Source organism: Manis pentadactyla, chromosome 5, assembly GCF_030020395.1.
Source record: "Manis pentadactyla isolate mManPen7 chromosome 5, mManPen7.hap1, whole genome shotgun sequence".
NCBI lineage: Eukaryota > Metazoa > Chordata > Mammalia > Pholidota > Manidae > Manis > Manis pentadactyla.
In genome coordinates this window covers 3683066-3702186 of record NC_080023.1, presented here as the reverse complement: position 1 = coordinate 3702186, position 19121 = coordinate 3683066, and the positions used below count along the sequence as shown (strand labels likewise).

Sequence of the window (19121 nt, the reverse complement as noted above, 5' to 3'; positions counted from 1 at the left end):
AGTGCAGTAAGATAAGAAAAAGAAATAAAAAAGGCATAATCATAAAGGAAGAAATACAGTTGTCATTGTTTGTGGAGGGCTATGTAGAAAACTCGAGAATCTACAGAAGATCTTTAGAAGTAATAAGTTCACTGGGACTGGCAATTATAAGATCAGTATACAGAAGGAGCAACAAAGGAGAATAATACTAAAAAAGATACCATTTATGGTAACAATAAAAGTAGTAGGAACTGAGGAATAAATATAACAATCATATTGGAGAAAAGTAACTGGTGTTCTAGCAGGACCTAAGTAAGGACAACATGTTCATATGCAGGGAGGCTCAGTATTCTGAAGTTGAAGTTGTCCGTTCCCTCATAGTAAACCATAAATTCAGTATAACTCTAATAAACCCCCAACAGGAATTTCTTTGCTCTTTGTAGTGAACACTAGCAATCCCGTTTGAAGAGAAGCTCAGCCTGAGAACTTGTCTCAGCACATAGGAAGTCCTGTTCTTGAAAATGGAGCCATTTGTGTTGGGGGTGTTCCAGGTAGTGACAGCACCCAGGAGCAGACCCCCAGGCGCAGAGGCGTAGGGAAAGGGCTGCAGGCCGGCTGGGTGGGCCCCGGGCCACCCTGGGTGTGTGGCACTCAGTGCTCTGTGGTCTCCAGGTCTGGCCCCAGTGCCTGGGGCTCGAGGCTATGAGTGTTGGTGGGGAGCCCCATCTGGGCTGGTGGGGGGCCGTTTCTTACACTGGGTTTCCAGAGAAATTTGGCAATACCTGGTGAGATTGAAGCCATATACCACCTTTTCGTTGTGTGAGGTCCCTCCTAGGTATTTCCCCTCATGGCCCAGGAGGCTGCATGATGCTCAGAGCTGAAAGGCCAGCAATGGAGTGACAGGCTGTGGTGTGCCTTGGACAGCAGGCACAGTGGGCTCGCCGGAGGCCCAGGAGGACATGTTGTTGAGTGTGTGCATGTACCGCGGTGCACATGAAGTCTGGAAAGGGCAGCACGCCCACTCTTCAGTCTTACCCACCTGTCCACCTACATCCATCCAGAAAGAGGGACTGTGGCTGTGCAGGCATGGGTGCTGAGATGGTGGGGGAGCTGGGCCACCACTGGCTTTGAAGTGGTCCAGAGCACTGAGCAGGGCCACATGGGGCCTGCCGGTGGGGGCAGCCAGACCTCCGTTGCACTTGCTGAGCAGCAGCGGCTATCACCCTTGGAGGCAGGCCTGGGCCCTGACTGATGAGGGCCACCTAGCCACATACCAGCCTGCTTCTAGTCTGTTTCTCTGTGGTCTCTCCACTCATTTGAAATTAAGAAAGAGTGGGTATTTCCAAAGACCACCATTGTTTTTGCTTTGGGGGCCTCCAGTTGCTCTCAGATGGCCCTTCCAGCACTAAGAAATGTGCCAAGAATAAGGAGAAGCCTGTCACTCCGGAGGCTGCCGCCACCCCGCAGCCCCAGAGGCTCCCAGCACAGCTCTCAGGGGCTCCGTGTGCTGCTCCGGGGCCCACTGCACCATGCTGCCCCTGAGGGCCTGCTGAACGCGGCAACCAAACAGGGCAGTGAAGAGCCGGTTCTTTGTTAGGGACCATGCCCTGCTTGCCCACAGCGGCCTCCCTCGCGATGTCTTTTACAGAAGTCCTAGACTTGGGAGTCATGTGCTGCCGCTTACACACTGTGTCAGCTACCCTGGCCAGCACTGTTCAGCCGCGAGGCACAAGTATGAGGGGGCCCTCTTAGCTGGGCACCCCAGCATTCTTCCTGAAGTCAAAGGGTGGCACGAAGCTTCAAAAGATGTGCATGCATCAGGTAAGGGCATGGTTTCTGAGGGATAGAGGCTCTCTGTACGGGTACTGTTTTAGTCAGCTGTTTGGACTTGTGGTATTTGGTTCCCTGTGTGTTTTTGTACGTCTGAAATAGTTTATTAAACATACAGAACTAGCCACTGTTGAGTGCTGATCAGCACATCAGATACATTGTCAGTATGTTATTGTGAAAAATTGTGTTCAGTTTTTATAAAACCCTTTTGAGGTTGGCATAAATTTCTCTGTGTCTTATAGCTGACTAAACTGATCTGAGATGTAAGTCACTCTCCTTTACCAGCGAGGTGATACAAGCAAGTAGAAGGGGGACCTGCCCCTAACTTTGCATGTGCGATGCACACGGGTGTGCATTTGGGACTTGGAGCTGTTGTCCTGTTCCATTATGCAGCCCTCTAGAGGCCTTAAGGAGCGGTCATTGATTTGTTGCCTAAGATGCCGGAAGGTACTTTCTTGCTCCCACTGGAGCACATATTATATGGGGGGGGTGAAAATGAACAGGAGACCCCCCAGAGGGTAGGTGCAGGGTGGCATGGCACTTCTGTTAGCTTTACTTCCTGCCTGTGGCACAGGGAATAGGAACATGAAAACAACACTGTGGCCGCAGCTTCCAAGGAGGCCCCGCTGGGCAGCCTTGGGGAGGAGGCTGAGCCGGCCCCGGCCTCAGCCCACAGGGACTGCTCATTGTGGAGCTCATGCGTGGCGTTACCAAAGGAGTGATGGAGGTGGAGGAGGAGTGGGTGGGTGCTGGGTTGGGGCTGAGGAGGGCACCGCCAAGTGGCAATGTGGCCAGGGCAGGTGGCTGGGCAGGACGGGGCAATCTGGATGGAGGAGGTGGGCACAAGCCCACTTGGGAGGGGAGCTGGCCAGACTGGCTCGAGTTTTGGAGTGGGGGGAAGGGAGGTCCCTGGGATATCTGGGTGTCTGGCCCGACGACAAGGTTGGGAATCTTGTTACAATTGATGCCGATGGAGGACACTGTAGTCGGACAGGTGGCTGAGGGGGTGGCAGGTCCTTCAGTGAATCTGCTAATTGAGGAGTCTCCAGGTAGATGGTTGCAGAAGGCAGGGCCCTGTGACTCTGAAGCTCTGCACAGGAACTGGTGCCACGCAAAGGCCCATGACCCCTGACGTTTGGGTGTTGGGGCCAGCGAGCTCGCCCCTTGTGGAGGTGGGCGGACACCCCAGGCTGAGAGGAGGGAGCTGGCATGCAAGGGGCTGGAGATGCCCAGGCAGGCACGGAGTGGACACAGTGACAAGAAGGGGCTGTGAGAGCACCCACTGGACGGTACTGCAGAGGACGTCCCTGGGATGGGCTCACAGCGGGACCAGGGCTTTCTATGGGGCGGACTTACCTTGTCTGGAAAGCTGTCTGTCTGCATTTGCAGGCAAGGCATTACCTGTGTTGGCAGGCAGGTGGTAGATTTAGGTGGTAATAGGAACCAGCCAGCATTAACCCACTGATTCCTTACCACCACCAGGTGAAGGCAACACCCCGTGCCACCAGGGAAATGGAGACCACACCTCCATTCACCCAAGCTCACAAAGGCGCTAAGCAGAAGAGCCGCATTCCACCCTGAGGCCTGGCCACAGAAGTGCTGACTGGTGCTCCAAATCAGCCTTCTTTGAAAGGCCTGACGGCAGTGGGGTCTTGTACAGTTACTCAGCTCTGCTGTGAGAGCATGAAAACAGCCATAGAAAACATGTAAATGGATGCCTATGGCTAACTTCCAGTAAAATTCCATGGACCTTGATACTTGAATCTCCTATAGCTTTTATGTGCTATGAGATACTGTTATTTTCCCTCAACCATTTAAAAATGTAAAATCGATTGTAGTTCACAGGCTGGACAGACACAGGCGGTAGTTGAGATCAGCCTGAGAGCCACAGTCAGCTGCCTGTGGATGACCCTCAACTTGGTTCACATAGGAAACCCATGGGAAATCTTTGAAATACTGATGCCAGGCTTGCTGAGTTGGGGTGATCTTGGGTGGGACTTGAGCGCCATAGGATTCAGAGCTCCCCAGGTTATGACAGTGCACAGTCAAGGCCAAGCACTTCAGTGTGCCCAGAATCTCCTGGTGGCCTGTGCCAGCCCGTGGCAGGCAGGTCTTGGGTGGGGCCTGGACTCTGCATTCCCAGCATGCTCCTGGTCCCTATGCTGGCAGCCCCATGGGGTGGGAGGGCCACAGGGAGGTTCTCTGTCTTGGCCGTGCAGTATGGCTGTCCGGTGTGCTGGCCTGGGCTCTGACAGTTGAGGGCAGGCTCCCTGGCATACCACCTCTACTTACTAGCATCCAGGGTGTGGATGTGGAGGATGAGGAGAGGTGCACGGCTGGTGGGAGGTTGAGCCATGGCCTCACCCCACCGTCTGTAGGGGGTGTTTCCATTGGGCTCCTGCTGCTGGTTTGCAAGGGTGCCTAGAAACTTGGAGCTCACTAGTAATTCCTGGGAAGCTGTTTATCATTTTCTGCATTTACACAAATACAGTTAGCAGTGTTTTCCTTCAGTTTTCAGTGAGCTGTGGCATCTATTAAGCACTAGTTTTCTTTGATGCCTCTATAGACTGTGTCCATGACATGAATGAAAATGCCATGGGCAAGTTCTCAAGGGCCAAGTTCTAAATTTTGTGCAAAACAAAACAAAAACCCAAAGGAGCTTCAGGCATCGGGCCCTCTCTTCACACCCTTCCTGTGTTTGCAGGTAGTTGCCGAGCACCCAGATGCCTCAGGTGAGGAGATCGAGGAACTGCTTGGATCCCAGTGGAGCATGCTCAGCGAGAAGCAGAGAGCGCGCTACCACACGAAGTTTGCCCTCCTGGCCTCTTCACAGGCTGAAGAAGACACTGGTAAACATGCATCCGTGTTAGGGTGCTCTGCTAGGCAGCCCGTGCATGGACAGAAACTGAGATCCCATCCTGAAGCATCTGCCCTTCCCAGCTCTGACTCGGGGTGGGCCAGCAGCCAGAGTGCATGTGGTCATATAAAGCATTGCTGCCATCTGCGTCTCCTCACTCGTCCTGAGTGTTCGGTGTGGCCTCTCTGGTCTGCCAGCCCTGTGGGCAGTGGCCCTCTAACCTTTGCAGCTGGTGGGTGCTGTGAGGGAGGACATGAAGAGGGGCTGGGTGGTCTCTGGATCCAGGCTTATGGGACATGGTAGGGTCAGACATCAGGCCTGTGTCCCTCATGAGGTTGCCCCCCAGCCAGGGCTGCACCAGCTCCTCCCAGGGCTCAGCTCTGGAGTGGGGCTCAGACTCCGGGCACCCATTCTTGGTTAGTTTGCTCCAGCACCGGCTGGATGAAGAGGGAGACCATGAACTGACCTGAGTGTCATCCTGGGAAGGGCTGCTTTGCTCTGGGTATTGGTGAGAGGAGGATACTTAACACTGAAGCATTGGAGGGAACTGGGACAGCAGTCGTGTTTGTCCTCTGTGCACGCTTGGCACACGTTGTAGGAAACTGACTTTCTTAATGGAAAAATAAGGGTGGCATATTTGAGTGCCAGTTTAAAACACAAAAGGATTCTATGTCTCCCAAGGTCCGTCAAAAGAATGTTTACAGAGGCCAAATGTAAAGTGTGTCAAGACTCAGGGATGGCCAAGGCCCTGGGTGCTCCCCAAGCCCTGTGCGGTGGTGTGTGCTTCTAGGGCAGCACTGCGTGGCTCGGAGCGCCTTCTGCCTGGCCTCTTTGTTTTGTTCTCCATTTTTTCATCTTGATTCAGGGCCATCTAGGTCTCCACATCAGCCATCTAGTCATATTAATACTGAATTCTGTCTGGTTTGCTCGGTATTTGTTGCAAACACTATGATCTTGAGTAGTGAGTGAGGATGTTTAGAACCAATGTGTTTTCTTAAAAGGCAGAAGTTTGCCAGAGGCTTCACCAGTATGCCAAATCTAGAAAAGTGGCCCTTTTCAATGCCAAGCTTATTTACAAGTGAGCTGGTTTCCCTAAAAAAATAAGTGGTCTGTCATTGTATCGCGTTTTGTCAGCTTGGACTGCTGCCGCCGAACGCTTAGTGGGCAGGAGGATGACAGGGTGAGTATGAGTCAGGTGTGTGCTTGCCTCCGGGCCTTTACCCCTCCCTCCCAGGGCCCCCGTGCTACCAGCCAAGATGGCGGGCCATGTCTGTGGTGTCTGCTGTCCCATCGTCTGCGTTAGGGATTCAGATGCATACACCATGTTGCTTATTTGTGGTGAGATGACTTCCGTCTTTTTCTGCTGTGGTGTCCCTTAATGTGGAGGACCATGACTTCATCTCACCTGTGGGGGGACGAGGCATTGGGGGACTGTCACAGGCATCTGTAGCTTAGTGAACCTGTGCCAATGATGGGCACCCCGACTGAGGTCCTGGCAAGTCAGGTGGCTGTTGCTGGGCAGATCCTGCTGCCCTTGCTCTGCAGGCCACTTCCTGGTGTCCCTTGCAGCCAGCTGACAGTGCTGTGGCCAGAAGCTGGAGCTCAGGGAAGGTTGCTGGCTGGCTGCCTCAGATCAGTCTGTAACTGGCAGCTCAGCTCTTCTCTAGTGTCAGCCTCAACCTGAGGCAAGGCCCTGATCGCGTGTGTCAACCCGGGCCGGGTGACACCTTCTGAGGGACACATCGTGCCTGACTCCACCCCACCTGGCAGGGAGGCTAGAAAATGACATCGCCCTCCTACAAGATGCTCAATGGACATTCCAGAAATAAGTTCTTGAACCTTGTAGAGCAGCCATGCAGATGAAAATGCTGGATTTGTACTTGAAATAAACACTGGCATGTTCAGTGAATCATCTCTTTAGAATTTACACTGTTACCTTACATCTCATTTTTTTGTATCAATACTGTTTGGACACCTTAAGTCTTGGATTAGTTGGTGGCTCCTGGGTGCATCTAACACATGGCACAGTTAAGCAAATGTGCAGAAAGCCCTTAATTTCAGGTACCAATGTGTAATGTGCTACTTTCTCTAAGGAAATGTATAAAAAGTAGCAAGGTGTATAATTTTTAAAGTGCGCTTAAATTCCACTAGTCTTTGAATGTTAATATGTTGAATGGGGTATATTTAAAGTTAATGCTATTATACCTTAAAATATAATAAATACCAATATAATAATCTCCACGTTAAGTAAGGATTTTCCACTATTTGATGTTACAGGAAATGCTCCTTTGCAATTTGCAAAATGCAAAGAAATTTGATCTGTAATCCTTAGGTCTAGGAAATGCACAGGACAGGGGACACCCACATGGGCTGGATTTGCACACGGAACGCTGTGGCTCGCGCTCAGCACTTGGGAGTTGCTTGTTGGCATGGTTTTCATTTGTGATGCCCCGTTCCTCCATTCCAAGGTGACTTAAATGGGAAGAGAAGAAGCCACAGCAAGAGGACACAGGGCCCAACAGAGGACGCTGAGGCTGAGGACACACCCCGGAAAAGGCTCAGGACCGGCAAGCGTGGTCGGCAGGTAACTGTCCAGGCTCATCTGGCCAGAGGGGTGATGCTGTGTGACCCCAGTGGCCTTGTCTCCCTAATGGTTGCAGATGGGATACGGGAGGTTGCCTCTCAGTTCTCCCCGGGTGGTGCTTAGGGGGTGTCCTTCTGGATGCAGTGAGGCTGCTTTCCTCCTGGGACCCCTGGAGGAGGCTGCAGGCGGGAGCAAGTTCCTACCTGCCGGACTTCAGCGCAAACTGCTGATACTCTGTCAGCTGAGAGTTGAAACAGATTCTGAGTTTATATTTATTATTTTATTATAAGAGTTTGCACAGAGTAGTTGTATATTTTTTATTTTGAGTAAAGCTTCCTGCTGTCTTTTACTGATCTAAATTAAGAAATTGGTCTTTTTCTTGTTTTATTTTGAAGAATGGAAAATAAATCACATATATTGCTGAAGTGTAAATATGTGGACACTGAAATCGTATGTCTTATTTCTTGAAAGCCCTGTTTACAGTTCCCACGAGCAGGCATGGCCCGCCCACCCCATGATCTGGCCTGCAGAGCATCCTTCCTGGGCACCTGTCTGGCGAGGTCGCTGGTGGGCTGGTGTCTAGCAGTGAGGTTGGCGACCTCACCTTGGGTTACCTGCAGCCACCTGGGAGCAGCCTCTGTGGCCCCTGCTGTTTGAGCAGCTCTTTGCTGGCAGCCATACTGACACTGGTTGCTTTGAAATATTTGTATGAATGATTTACCTAAAATAAGTAATTTAAACTTCAGTGTCCTTGGACATTGGAAATAGCAAAATTCCCATTTGGTAGCTGGGTAAACATGTTTTTTACTAACCAGTAGCTTAGGATAAAAAGGGAAGCGGCATCTCCCCTGGTTTGGTTTTTATAAACTTAAATGAGCCGTAGAGTGTGTGATTGCTGATATGCTTTGACTACTCTGTCAGTGACCGTAACCTTTCTGTGTGCTCTGTACCTCTCACCTTGTCCTCGGGCCTGTGACCATCCTAACGGGCCCATGCAGGTCGGGGGTGAGTGCGAGAACTCAGGCTCTGGGGTGGCAGTTGGCCCTAAGGCAGTACCACCCCAGAGCACTGGAGAGAGGTCACCTCCAGCTGCATTGCTCAGATTCTGAGTACCGGACAGTGTTCGTGATCTTTCTGTGTTCATTCTTTCTCATCTGTGAAGTGTGCTTTATCAATAGCCTTTGCTTGTGAGGCATACCCAAGGTGCACCTCCCAGCTGGAAACCCTCAGTACAGTGATGGGGGGGGTTGGTGGCAGATGTGATGAGGGCCACTCTGAGTTGACTGGCAACCTCTCGGGCAGCAGGGGTGATTTCCTCCAGGTCGCTTTCCACTTTGCATTCAGCGGGAGCTTGGGAAGCATATTGGACGTGGCTCATTTGCAGTGTCTTCCGCATCACGACTTGCTGGTGACTTGCCTGGGGAGCCTTGGCCGGGTGAGAGCCAGGCCCCAGGAACGCCACTGGCTTCTGCTGGTGGGAAGAGTGCAGGCTGTGTGGCAACTCAGCCTTTGGGCAACCTGTTTGAGTTCACACAGTCAGTTTCCCTTCATTTCCTTTGTTCTCCTTTTCCTTGTTTCTAACAACAGAGAGAGTTGATCCCAGACAGAATGGCCCGAATGAGCTCCTGCAAGGCAGCAGAGCCGGCCTCCTTGCCCAAGGGCCAGGCAGGTAATGTTGGTGGGCTGTCCTTGTGGGACCTTCCAGGCGGGGCAGGGCTGGAGGACAGGCCGGTGGGGTTGGGAGGCTGGGCTGGGAGGGGCCCAGGGGCCCGGAGGGACCCACAGTCAAGCTAAGACCTGGAGAATAAGGTGGGAAGGAGGGACTTGTGCAAAGTAAACCATTTCAAAGTAGTTGTGTTAGGGATTCAGTTAAATTTTATTGAAGTTACCTTTCTACAGATTGTTCCTGGCTTTATTGTTTTCAATTTAAAATTACACTAAAATGATTTAAGCCAGGGATGTTCAGGCTTCTCTCTCGATGCCAATTATTGTTGTAAATTTCCCCACTTTTCAACATCTGATCTGCATGTGTATTAGCTAAAAGTAAAAGTAATGACTAGTTATTTCTATTTCAAATGTTGAAGAAACTAGCTTCAAGCATTTGTGCAAAATAACTGTTGAAACAATGAAAGGGAACCAAGCTACTTTTTACCTTTCTTTCTTTTTTTTTTTTGACGTATCTGTCTGATTGTTTATTAAATAAAGACAGTTTAACATCTCCAACTCTTAATTAGAAAGGAAAACAAAATTTAAGGGAAAAAGTAAGTGAAGATTAGAAATGGTTGTTTCCCTTGTTTAGCACAAGGTGCTGTACTGGTTTTTAAAAATCATTTGAACAGACTATTAAAAATAAAGACATTTGTGAGCAGTTTGAGCACTGAGTGGATATTTGATGATACAAAGGGGTTGTTCCTTGTAATGATATTGTGGTTATACCTGAAACCATATGTTTCAGAGATATGTACTAAACACTTTTTATGGGTGAAATGCTAAGTTGGGGATGTGCTCCAGAAGGGCCTGGCCAGGGGTATGTGGAGCAAGGTGAGGATGGAGCTGTGCTGGCCCCAGGTCATTGGCTCTGGGGACCAGGCAGGGTGGCTTTGGGGTTCATTGTACAGTTTATCTGCCTTCTTTTATGCTCAGGTTTTCCACAGTAAAAAGTTAAGCCCTTAGTATAACAAAGGAGCCCAGAAGATTCTTTTTTAGAACTTCATTTATTAGAGGGGTAATTTTAAAGCAGTGAAGAGATTGAGGGTTTAAGATTTCAAACTTTATAAACCAAAATTGTTTTACAGCAACGAAACATCTGTCCGATGCGTGCAAGCCACTGAAGAAGCGGAATCGGGCATCCACAGCAGCGTCGTCCACTCTTGGGTTTAGCAAAAGCTCATCTCCTTCTGCATCTTTAACTGAGAATGAGGTAAAGTGATAATGACCTTGGCGTTGCTGTGAGGGCCTCTAGTCACCTAAGTTGGGGTGTGAGTAAAGGTATTCTCCACAAATGTGGGGAGTTTTAGGTTCTCTAAACTATGTATAAGTCAATAAATTTTAGTCTATTTGAGCACTTCAAATATAAATGCACACACACACAGTGTACATATAAATGTATGTGGATATCCTTCAGTACTGATACAGTTTACTTGTCCTTGAACTCTGTCTCTAAAATGTTGTGTTCCATAAAGCCCTTGCCCTGGGATCCCCCGTGGCCGTGAATGTGCTCTAGGCCTGGCGACACACTGCGTCAGTCGAGCTGCCTCTGGCCGCTGCACTGACCCGGCTGGGGCGAGGGACGGTTCACACACTCTGCCGGGTTTCTGTGGCTCTCTGGCCCTGGCTCGTGGAGGAATGCCCTCGTGCCTTCTATGGCTTTGGGCCCACGGCTGGGTCCTTCAGATTCTGGCATACTCTTAGATACTTCACTGTTGAGGTGAGTCAGAACTGCCATGTAATACAAGTCCAATTTTCTGGGTTTGCAAGACTTGCATAGCAGAATAGCTGTCTGTGGCTCTTAACCACCATTGCCTCGTGACATTGGCTTCATCATCAAGGCTAAGTCTTTGCCATTGCTAAAACACGATGAAAACAGCCTCAGAATGTGGACCTGACCCTGTTCCGTCCAGAGGGAGTTTCGGGTTCTCCATGTCAGTGACCTACCCGAGGGGCTTATTTCCATGTTTTAATTTCTTGCTCTTTTGTTCCCTGTGATTCTCTTCTTCTCATCGTAGACATGAGTCCTGTTTTTAGACTCTTTATGAGGAGATGTTAAACGGGGGCTTTTTTGGAACAGGTGGTAAGGCAGGGGTGTGTAGCACCCTCACCCTGGTGGGTCAGAAGGAGGCGGGTCCTCCTGCCCCTCTGCCTTTGCCACTACCTCCCTTAGACGAGGGGTGGGCTCCCTGCAGGGCGGCGTCTCCACCACTCCGCTTCACTGAGCGGGGCCCTGCTCAGGGACTCGAGGCAGCCCAGCAGGTGGGGAGCTGCCTGTGCGCGGGGCTGGGCCTGCGTGTAGTTGGGTATGTGTAGGCACTGAAACACTGCCTGCATTTGGGCACAGCCGGGAAAGTGCAGTGAGAATTCCTCACTGAACTTCTAGGAGCTCATTGAAACATGGAAGGAAAGGCAAAGTCTATACAAAATATTTTTCCTTTTCCCTTTTTTTCTTGTCCAAGTTCAGATTAGTATCCGAACAAATGGAAGGTGGTCTGCAACTCTAACGAAGAATACTAAAATAAAGTTTCTGTCCCATAGGCCCTTCTGCTTAAGCCGGCTTTTTTGTTCAAATATTTAATGAGCTTTTCTTGCATCATATTTAAGTTGAGTTTTCATACTGTTGTCAGATAAAATAGAAAGAAAAACACACAGGCCACTGACATCTTGTCAGTCACTCCTGATGTGTGGTGAAGGCTTGGGTTCAGAGCAGCGTGCCAGAGGGCTGGCGGGCGGGCTGGAGGTGAGCGCAGTCTTAGGCCTGCCTGGTGGTCTGACATTCATCTTGACCAGGGTGAGTTCAATCCTCTGGCTTTCACTTTTGCTCTGAACTTGGGAAGACTTGGATGAAACATTTTACAATCGTTAGACTTAATTGATTTTTAATTCTTTAGAAGCTCAGCAGTGGACAGGTTACTAAATACACTAATGGTATACACTGAGTGCATTAAAATCCTACACACCTTCCTGCATTCTTAGGTGATACATAGATTCTGTAGTGTGTGTTCAGCTCCTTGTATGTAAACACTGCAGCTATTCTTTTCTCTCAAGCCACTTCTGTGTGGCTTGTATAAATCTGCCATTAGAGTTTATTTTTATAGGCTATAATCACATGGGTTGCTGCTCACTGAAACCACTCGGGTGAACAGAAAGGCTTAGCTGTCACACATAAGCACCACCCACCTACAGCATGTATGGCACACAGCGTGGCGACTGCCTGACAGCGCGTGAGGCTGAGGGCAGTGCTGGTGCAGTTCTCGGGGAGCTAGTGATCACGGGGATGCCGTCGGGCTGGCGGGCCCTTAGCCAGCCCCATGGCCTTCGCGTGTTTGTGCCGCAGGGATTTACATAGGGTTGGTGTTCAAGACACCTTAGGTCAAGTTGTAGTTTAAATTCTATGTGATAATCACTTACTACATTAGCCCTCTACCACTAGTGAGGAGAATTGGTGACAGCCACACATCTGCATGATGGAGGCCTCTGAGGGAATCGGTATGATTTAAGTGTTTTGTAACTTCGTTTCTTGTTCCCTCAGTAGAGCAAATTCTTACTTTTTCGCCTTCACTGGTAACAGCTTTTATGGGAGCCCACATCAGTCACGCTGGACTTGAGCTCAGCTGCCCTGCACCGCGCTTAGCGTGGTGGGACGCTCCGCGAGGCCCGCCACGGCGGCGCAATGGCACACCGATGACGGCGCCGTCGTGGCTGCTCTGTGGAGGACACGCGTAGTCTGTTTGCACTGCTATTAATAGACACACACAATGGAGAAAACATAACAAATTTTAAGACCAAGGTAAGATACTTAAACAAGGCCATTTAACCAGCCACATCCATCTCATAATAGAAACACATTCATATTCCAGTGCTCAGTGTAGACTCATGTCGGAAGGATGCCCTTCAGCTGGGGGCTGTCCCGGACCTGCGACAGTGCCACACCAAGGGCTTCATCCTCCTCTGGCTCATAACTTACTGAGATGCCAGCTTCTGCACCTCCAGAAACAAAGAGCAAGTGGCACATTAAAGGAGGCTCGCCAGCAACGCTCACTGCCGGGATGTCTTCAGTGCTATAGACAGGAGACCAATTTCCAACACAAAAGGCAGGAAGAGTCTGGATTCTGTCTTTTTTACTAAGCAGTTTTACTATGACACTAGATATGGTAACTTTGTAGGGCGAATCCCATTTATGAGACCATTGTGAGCATTTAATTCTTGACTCAGTGACCTGTGCTGAGGACACCGTAGTTGGTCATCTACACCAACTGCCTCATCAGTCGCTTTTGTAGGACATCAGCCATCGTATTCAGTGTCTCGATCTTGGGTCCTACCTGGCACCGTGTCCCAGGTCCATATGTCTGCGCAGTGAGGAGAGGCCTTGTGCACCCTTCTGACCTTGGGGGCAGAGGCAGGCGCTGGTCACCTTACCTGCGGGCAGCGCTCGGCTCCTTCCCAGCAGATGCTTCAGACGTGTTTTACCTTTAATGGAAGTTTATGACTAGTACTTGTGTTCTAAACCATGAAGTATGTGACGCATGTAAAACACTTAGGTGCCTGGCGCCTTGCAAGGACTTGGTGGTTTGCTGTTGTGACAGTAATGGTTATAACAATAAAAGTAATAAAATCACCATCATTCCATTTTTATCTAAAAATATAGATTTTGCTTTGGCATGAAAAGTGGTCCTCTTGACTGCACTATGCACATGGGGATAAAATAAACATAGAAGTGGCAGATGTTGGGCTGGTTTGAGTGACGCTCAAGTACAGGCCTGAAGCTGAGGGCTGGCTGGGCAGCCCTGCCTGAGTGTAGTGGGCACATGGCCTCACAGGCAGGCCTAGTCCTCGGTTCTGGGATGCTCAGGACTAAGCTAGGGCTCAAAGAAAACCACTAACTAAATCAAAAGGCAGTATGAACATGGCTCCAGTGCAGGGAACAGCCACCCAAAGTAAAGACTCCAGCCTGACTTTGGACAAGAATTAAGACTTTATTTGAGATTGTTGCAGATGAATTTCAGTGAGTGGCCAGCCGGTTTCCAGCATGTGGTTGGTGCATTCCTCTCTGTAAAGAAGGGGACAGCTGTCAAAGTGACTGAATGCCATGCCCATGGGTCAATCAGGTGGACAAGTTCTGAGGTCATATGTGTTCCTCGCTTCAGAGGCGTTGTCCCCTGGGGTATTGGCAGGTGGCCTGCTGGGCGTCCTGCAGAGAGCATAGTCCCACGTGGGAGAGCAGGACCCTCTGCTCCAAACCCAGGAGTAGTCTGGCTGAGAAGTGTGGTCAGAGGGCCACTGCGGCTTCTGGAAGGTGAGTGGGAAAGGCACCTGTTCTGAAAGAGCTTAGGGATGAGCAGGAGTTTGCTGAGAGCACAAACTACTAATTTAACATGGAAACCTTCATTTCCTAAAGGGATCAAAGTCACACGGATGCATTCTGGGGTCATGACATTTGAACCGCCCGTTGTGGTGCATTTAGTTTATGCTGCACGTGGCGCCATTGCCCCATTGGCTGGCTTCAGAACCATCCTGCACATACCACGTCTGTGCTGGTGAGGGAGGAAGCTGTACCTAAGGGTATGAAAGCTTAGGTCATAGCTGTGCTAAGAGTGGAAGTTCGCCACCAAAAGAGAGCAACTTGGAGCAGGGCGGGGAGCAGGGCCCTCTGCCTCCTGGGGGGCCTCCACTTCATAAGCCGCCAGCTGTCTGTCTGCGCTTGGGAGGAGGACCTTGGGCATAGTTGTATCTCAACATGCTTGCTATATGTCGCATTTTATACACCTCCCAACTGAAAATAACCCGTGCTCTTAAGAGGGTGTTCCTAAAAGCCAGTAAGAAGCCTGAGCAGAGTTCCAGGAGCTCAAGGCAAAGGGTGTCTCTGCACTATGTGTACCCCCCCAAGGGAGGTGGGCCTGCTTCCAGAGGATATCTGTGAGGGTCCTGGCTTGAGAGGCGTCTTGACTCTGGTTTTCTCAGAAAATTCATGCAGAAGCATGGGGAGGTTTAAACAGAGTGCTCAGGGATTAGGGACAGGGAGACAGGCATTTCCAGAGGCTGATGTAGTTGGGGAGCAGCTGGATCCACCAGAGGAAAGGATGGAGAAAACTGGCCCAAACCGTCCATACAGTCCATTACTCTTGGCCTCTTTGGCCCTGACCTGCTCTCCCAAGTTTGTGACCAAAGGTGTGTGAGGAGGGCAGGCAGAGCTGGCATTTGCCCGACGGTGGGCAACGCCGACAGCAGCGAAGAGCCTGTCTGAGAAACGTTATGCAAAGGAAAGGAGATTGTAAACAAGCGATCTCGTCCCAGTGTGGAGAGCGTGCCTCTGTGGGTATGAACTAGAGAACCTCCTCCAGCCAGTTCTCGGCCCGAAGTCCGATGTGAGTGGATGTGGGGTGTGGCCACCCCAGAGCTGTGGCTTTCCCCATGCAGCAGCGCGAGCGCTTGTAAGGAAACCTGCGCCTGTGGTCCTGTAGGAGGAGGAGAGGGCTTGGTGACACTGCGCGTGGCCAAGGGGGCGAGGCCAGGGCTCCGGTCTGAAGGGCAGGTGAGGAGCAGGCTCGCCCTGCCTTGGGCGCGCTCCCACAGCTTCTGTCTCGCTTCACTTCTCAGCCGGCCTGCTCCATCCTCTGGCCCCTTTAAGTCACTCGTGTGTAAGGTGGTGCCGGCCAGGGAGATGTTTACGTGGCAGTTTTTACTGACCGACTGCCTGCAAAACTAGTGTTTCTTGCTTTTAAAGTCAAGAGTTTCATCTCAGTTTTTAAAATTTATAAAACAGAGAATGTAACCTCTGTTTTCCATTTAGATTTTGAATCTATAGTCTTCCCAAAAGAATTCAAATACCACTCTTATCAGAAGAGTTTTCTCAACATGCTCTCTGATCTGTTACTGGCTTCTTATTGGCTTTTAAGGTTTTGTTTTCAGAAATCCGATTCGTGTACATTTTAGGGTTTTTGGTCAGTGAGACTGACTTTGATGCTGTAATTTCGCTATCTAACCTAGAATATTAGAAACCACCATCAATTGGTTCACCTGCAATGGAGAACCGACTGTCATCCAGGGGGACCATTACGTGTGTTCATCCTGCCCCGCAGCCAACGGGTGAGGGGCATGTTGCCCTTGTCTTGAGAGACACCTGCTAACTGCGGGTTCTGTGTTAACTCTACAGTGAGAGCTGTTCTCTGGCCTACATGCAGCCATGGGGCTTCACATACAGTTCTCTGGCAGATACTTACTGTGCAGTGTGCTAACCAGGCATGTTGTCTCTTTGAGGACTGATCGGGGTGGTGGGGGTGACCCAGCTGCAGGAGCTAATGGAAGCCACTGAAGCCACAACTAGAGCTTTGCTGGTTTTCGAGTCCACCACAGGCAGGGCACAGCCTGTTAAAAGTTTGCAGCTGGCTGGCCCAGGCCCCTCTGTGGCCCACTCTCCGAGGTATACCATTGCAGAGGGCACAGCTGGGACAAAGCTGGGCTTGATAGGACATTTCAGAGACTTATTTTTAGCTGTGACAAGGGCTGGCCTCAATCTGGAGCAGCAGTGACAAGACCTGACTGTGTGGCAGCCACCCTGTAGCTCCTCTGGGCTGTCGGACGACACAGGAGACACCTAGGCTAGAGATGGCATGGTGCACAGTGAGGGTGTGTGAGCTGGCTGTGTGTCCTCGGTGACTCGGCTCAGCCCTAGCATTTAGGGGCAGCTAGCAAGGTTCCTGTCTGTGCCACCTAGAAGGGTCGCTTAATAAAAGTCAAGGTGAACTGTAGTATTTCAGGTGATAAATGACTAAATGAAAGATCACTTTAATTCCACTCTAATATTTCACTGTGCTTTTACCCTACAAGACCCGTTGGAGGCTAATCTTTTGACTTTAGGCTCATTTGATTCACGGAGCATAGGATCCTTGTCATCTGAGAATCCGAGATACTGCGTGAGAGTTCTCCTGGTCACCATCTGTTTTTTCCTTTACTAACGCGTTAACTTAAACAAAAATAATGTTGGTTCATAGAAATATTTCTTGTTTAAGGTCTGTAATTGTACTTCAAAAATGTAGTATTCAACTTGTGAAGGGATTTGCTTTGTCAAAAAAACTTACAAGTTCACTATGTGTAACACTGGGGGAGGCACGGGGACCTTTCCAGTCCCGGCACGGAGGACTGGGATCTGCCTGAGTCACCTGTGTGGCCACACCGTTCCCAGAATTTGGCTCACATATGTCCCCTGGGTCACACCTGTTCGTCCCCCGTCAACACACTAAGGAGGCTGCACGTTCCCAGCCCCTGGAGTAATGCATTTCTCAGGCAGACAGTCCATCTGGTACTGTCACGTGCTGACTAGAGTACAGGGGGCATCTCCCGACTGAGACCCCGAGCGGTCAGGAGCAAGCTGCTGGGGGTCAGGGCCCAAGCGTGGTGGTGGTGGACTCGGGAAGCAGTGGGGGAGTTCTTGACGGAGTCTGTGTCCGTTCAGTCACCACGTGTTTCTTTTTCCAAATGCATCCTGTTGGATACGGACTAGCCCGTAGATGCCGTAGACTGAGGTTTGGGCCTGTTGGGCCCCTACGGGCGAATGTCGCTGTCACATACGGCGTCTCCGAGTAAGTACTGTCCCCTGGCGCACGTGCCGGTGGGGCGCCCGCACAGCCCTTCTTGCGGGCTGTTGGACCCTGGCTGTGTGCTGGTTGTCTGCTCAGCTGCTGGGAAGGGCCTGGGGTGAGCGTTGGCCTCTCTTGCGACCTGTGTCATAGACTGTAATGTTGTAAGGTCTGTGTTCTGTATGTGTATCTTAGACCCTGATCAGGAAACAAGCCTCATGTGTGTCTCAAACACTTTTATTTCCATTAAAAATGTGTACCCAGTGTTTTATCTCCTCAAAACATTGTTAATTAGGAAATATCTCCAAGTGGAAACGTGGTAACTTTCTCTGTAAATCTTAAATAAAAGGTGCTGTTCCTTCCTTTGACCCAGGACTGGTCTGTGTTTTCTGTCTTTCTCTCCATGCATTTTTTTTTTTTTTTTGCTTTTAAATTTGCTCTCCAGGCAAGTTGAGGGAAGAACATGGGTTGGGGGGTAGGGCACAGGGCCCTCATCCCACTAGCCCGTGTGGACGGCCCTTGCCTTCGTCCTCAGTTCCTCCCTCAGGCGGTGTGGCCTCGGGCCTCCTGGGCTCCCGCAGCGCAGCTGGGTGGGGGCGGCTCTTCCTGGCCCGGGCAGCCTCTCCTCAGTGCCCAGCCCCCGGGACCCCAGAGCTGAGGGGCGCGTTCAGGCTGGGTCTGAGCTCAGAGCACGCCTTGGAGCTGCCTTTCTGGACGTTTCCGTCAAGGAGGTGAGCTGAAGGGGGCTCTGGGCCGTGTGACGGCCTCAAAGGGCGAGGCTTGTACTTTAGGGATCATTCATGCTGCTACTTCCATTGTCCTGGAAAAGGTGAGGAGGTTGAGTTTAAAGGCTGCTTTCTTTCTCTTGAGACTGTTATCGGGCATGTGGCAAACTGAGGAGAGTAGCTAGGCTGGACCGGCGAGCCGCACCCCTGCGTGGGCACCAGCTGGAGCCCAGGACTCTGCAGGCAGAGCCTGCCCCTAACCCTGACCTTAGTCGGCAGGGCCCTGAGCGCACGGAGCTCAATCGGGAAAAGGCTGAGCAGGTCTGCTGTAGGACTGGGTGGACTGCCTGGCAGGTGGTTTTAAATGTGGCCCAGTTTCCAGTCCAGCTCTGCTACCAGCAAGCAGCCTGCGTCACAGTTCACGTCGTCAGCACGGAGGCGGGCCATGCAGTGTGCCTTTGCTCTGCTGGGAGGTTCAGTTTTCAACACCTGCCTCACACCAAATAAGCACTAATTGTGTTGCTCTGTTTTTTAAAAAATCTGAGTTTGGTAATATAAGAGTTTTCTAATTAAAAATTTACTAATTTCTATCTAAAGATGTATCCTTAAAGGTCAAGTGAGGGCAAAACGCTGTGCTCAGTGATGAGGGATGGGCTCAGGCTCTTCTTGATGGTCTCTGAGAGATGAAATACAACCTGTGAGTTGTTTGTCCTCTCAAAGACGCCCCCCCTTCCTCCTGGGCCTTCTGGACTCGGTGTTCACAGAGTGGCAGGCCCTACCTTGCCGTCCCAGCCTCCCCCACTGGCAGGGAAATGGGCATTGGTGTGACCATCTGGGACACGGTTTTCTGGCCTTGGGGT

The 19121-nt window shown here is 50.6% G+C and overlaps 1 protein-coding gene across 12 annotated transcripts in view; it reads left to right on the top strand.

Moving 5' to 3' along the window:
• Positions 1-19121, top strand: part of NSD2 (nuclear receptor binding SET domain protein 2) — a 98891-nt gene that overhangs the window by 59017 nt on the left and 20753 nt on the right. For 9 of the 12 annotated variants that reach the window (XR_008997664.1, XM_057502045.1, XM_057502044.1 and 6 more), the window contains 4 exons: positions 4514-4658; positions 7135-7250; positions 8838-8919; positions 10046-10170. Coding sequence is in view for 11 of the 12 variants with exons in the window: in XM_057502045.1 (XP_057358028.1) it covers positions 4514-4658; positions 7135-7250; positions 8838-8919; positions 10046-10170 (468 nt within the window). In the remaining variant the exon portion in view is untranslated. Of the gene's footprint in view, positions 1-4513; positions 4659-7134; positions 7251-8837; positions 8920-10045; positions 10171-12492; positions 17905-19121 lie in introns of those variants that run through there. The other 3 variants (XM_057502052.1, XM_057502054.1, XM_057502053.1) reach the window with 3 other exon arrangements.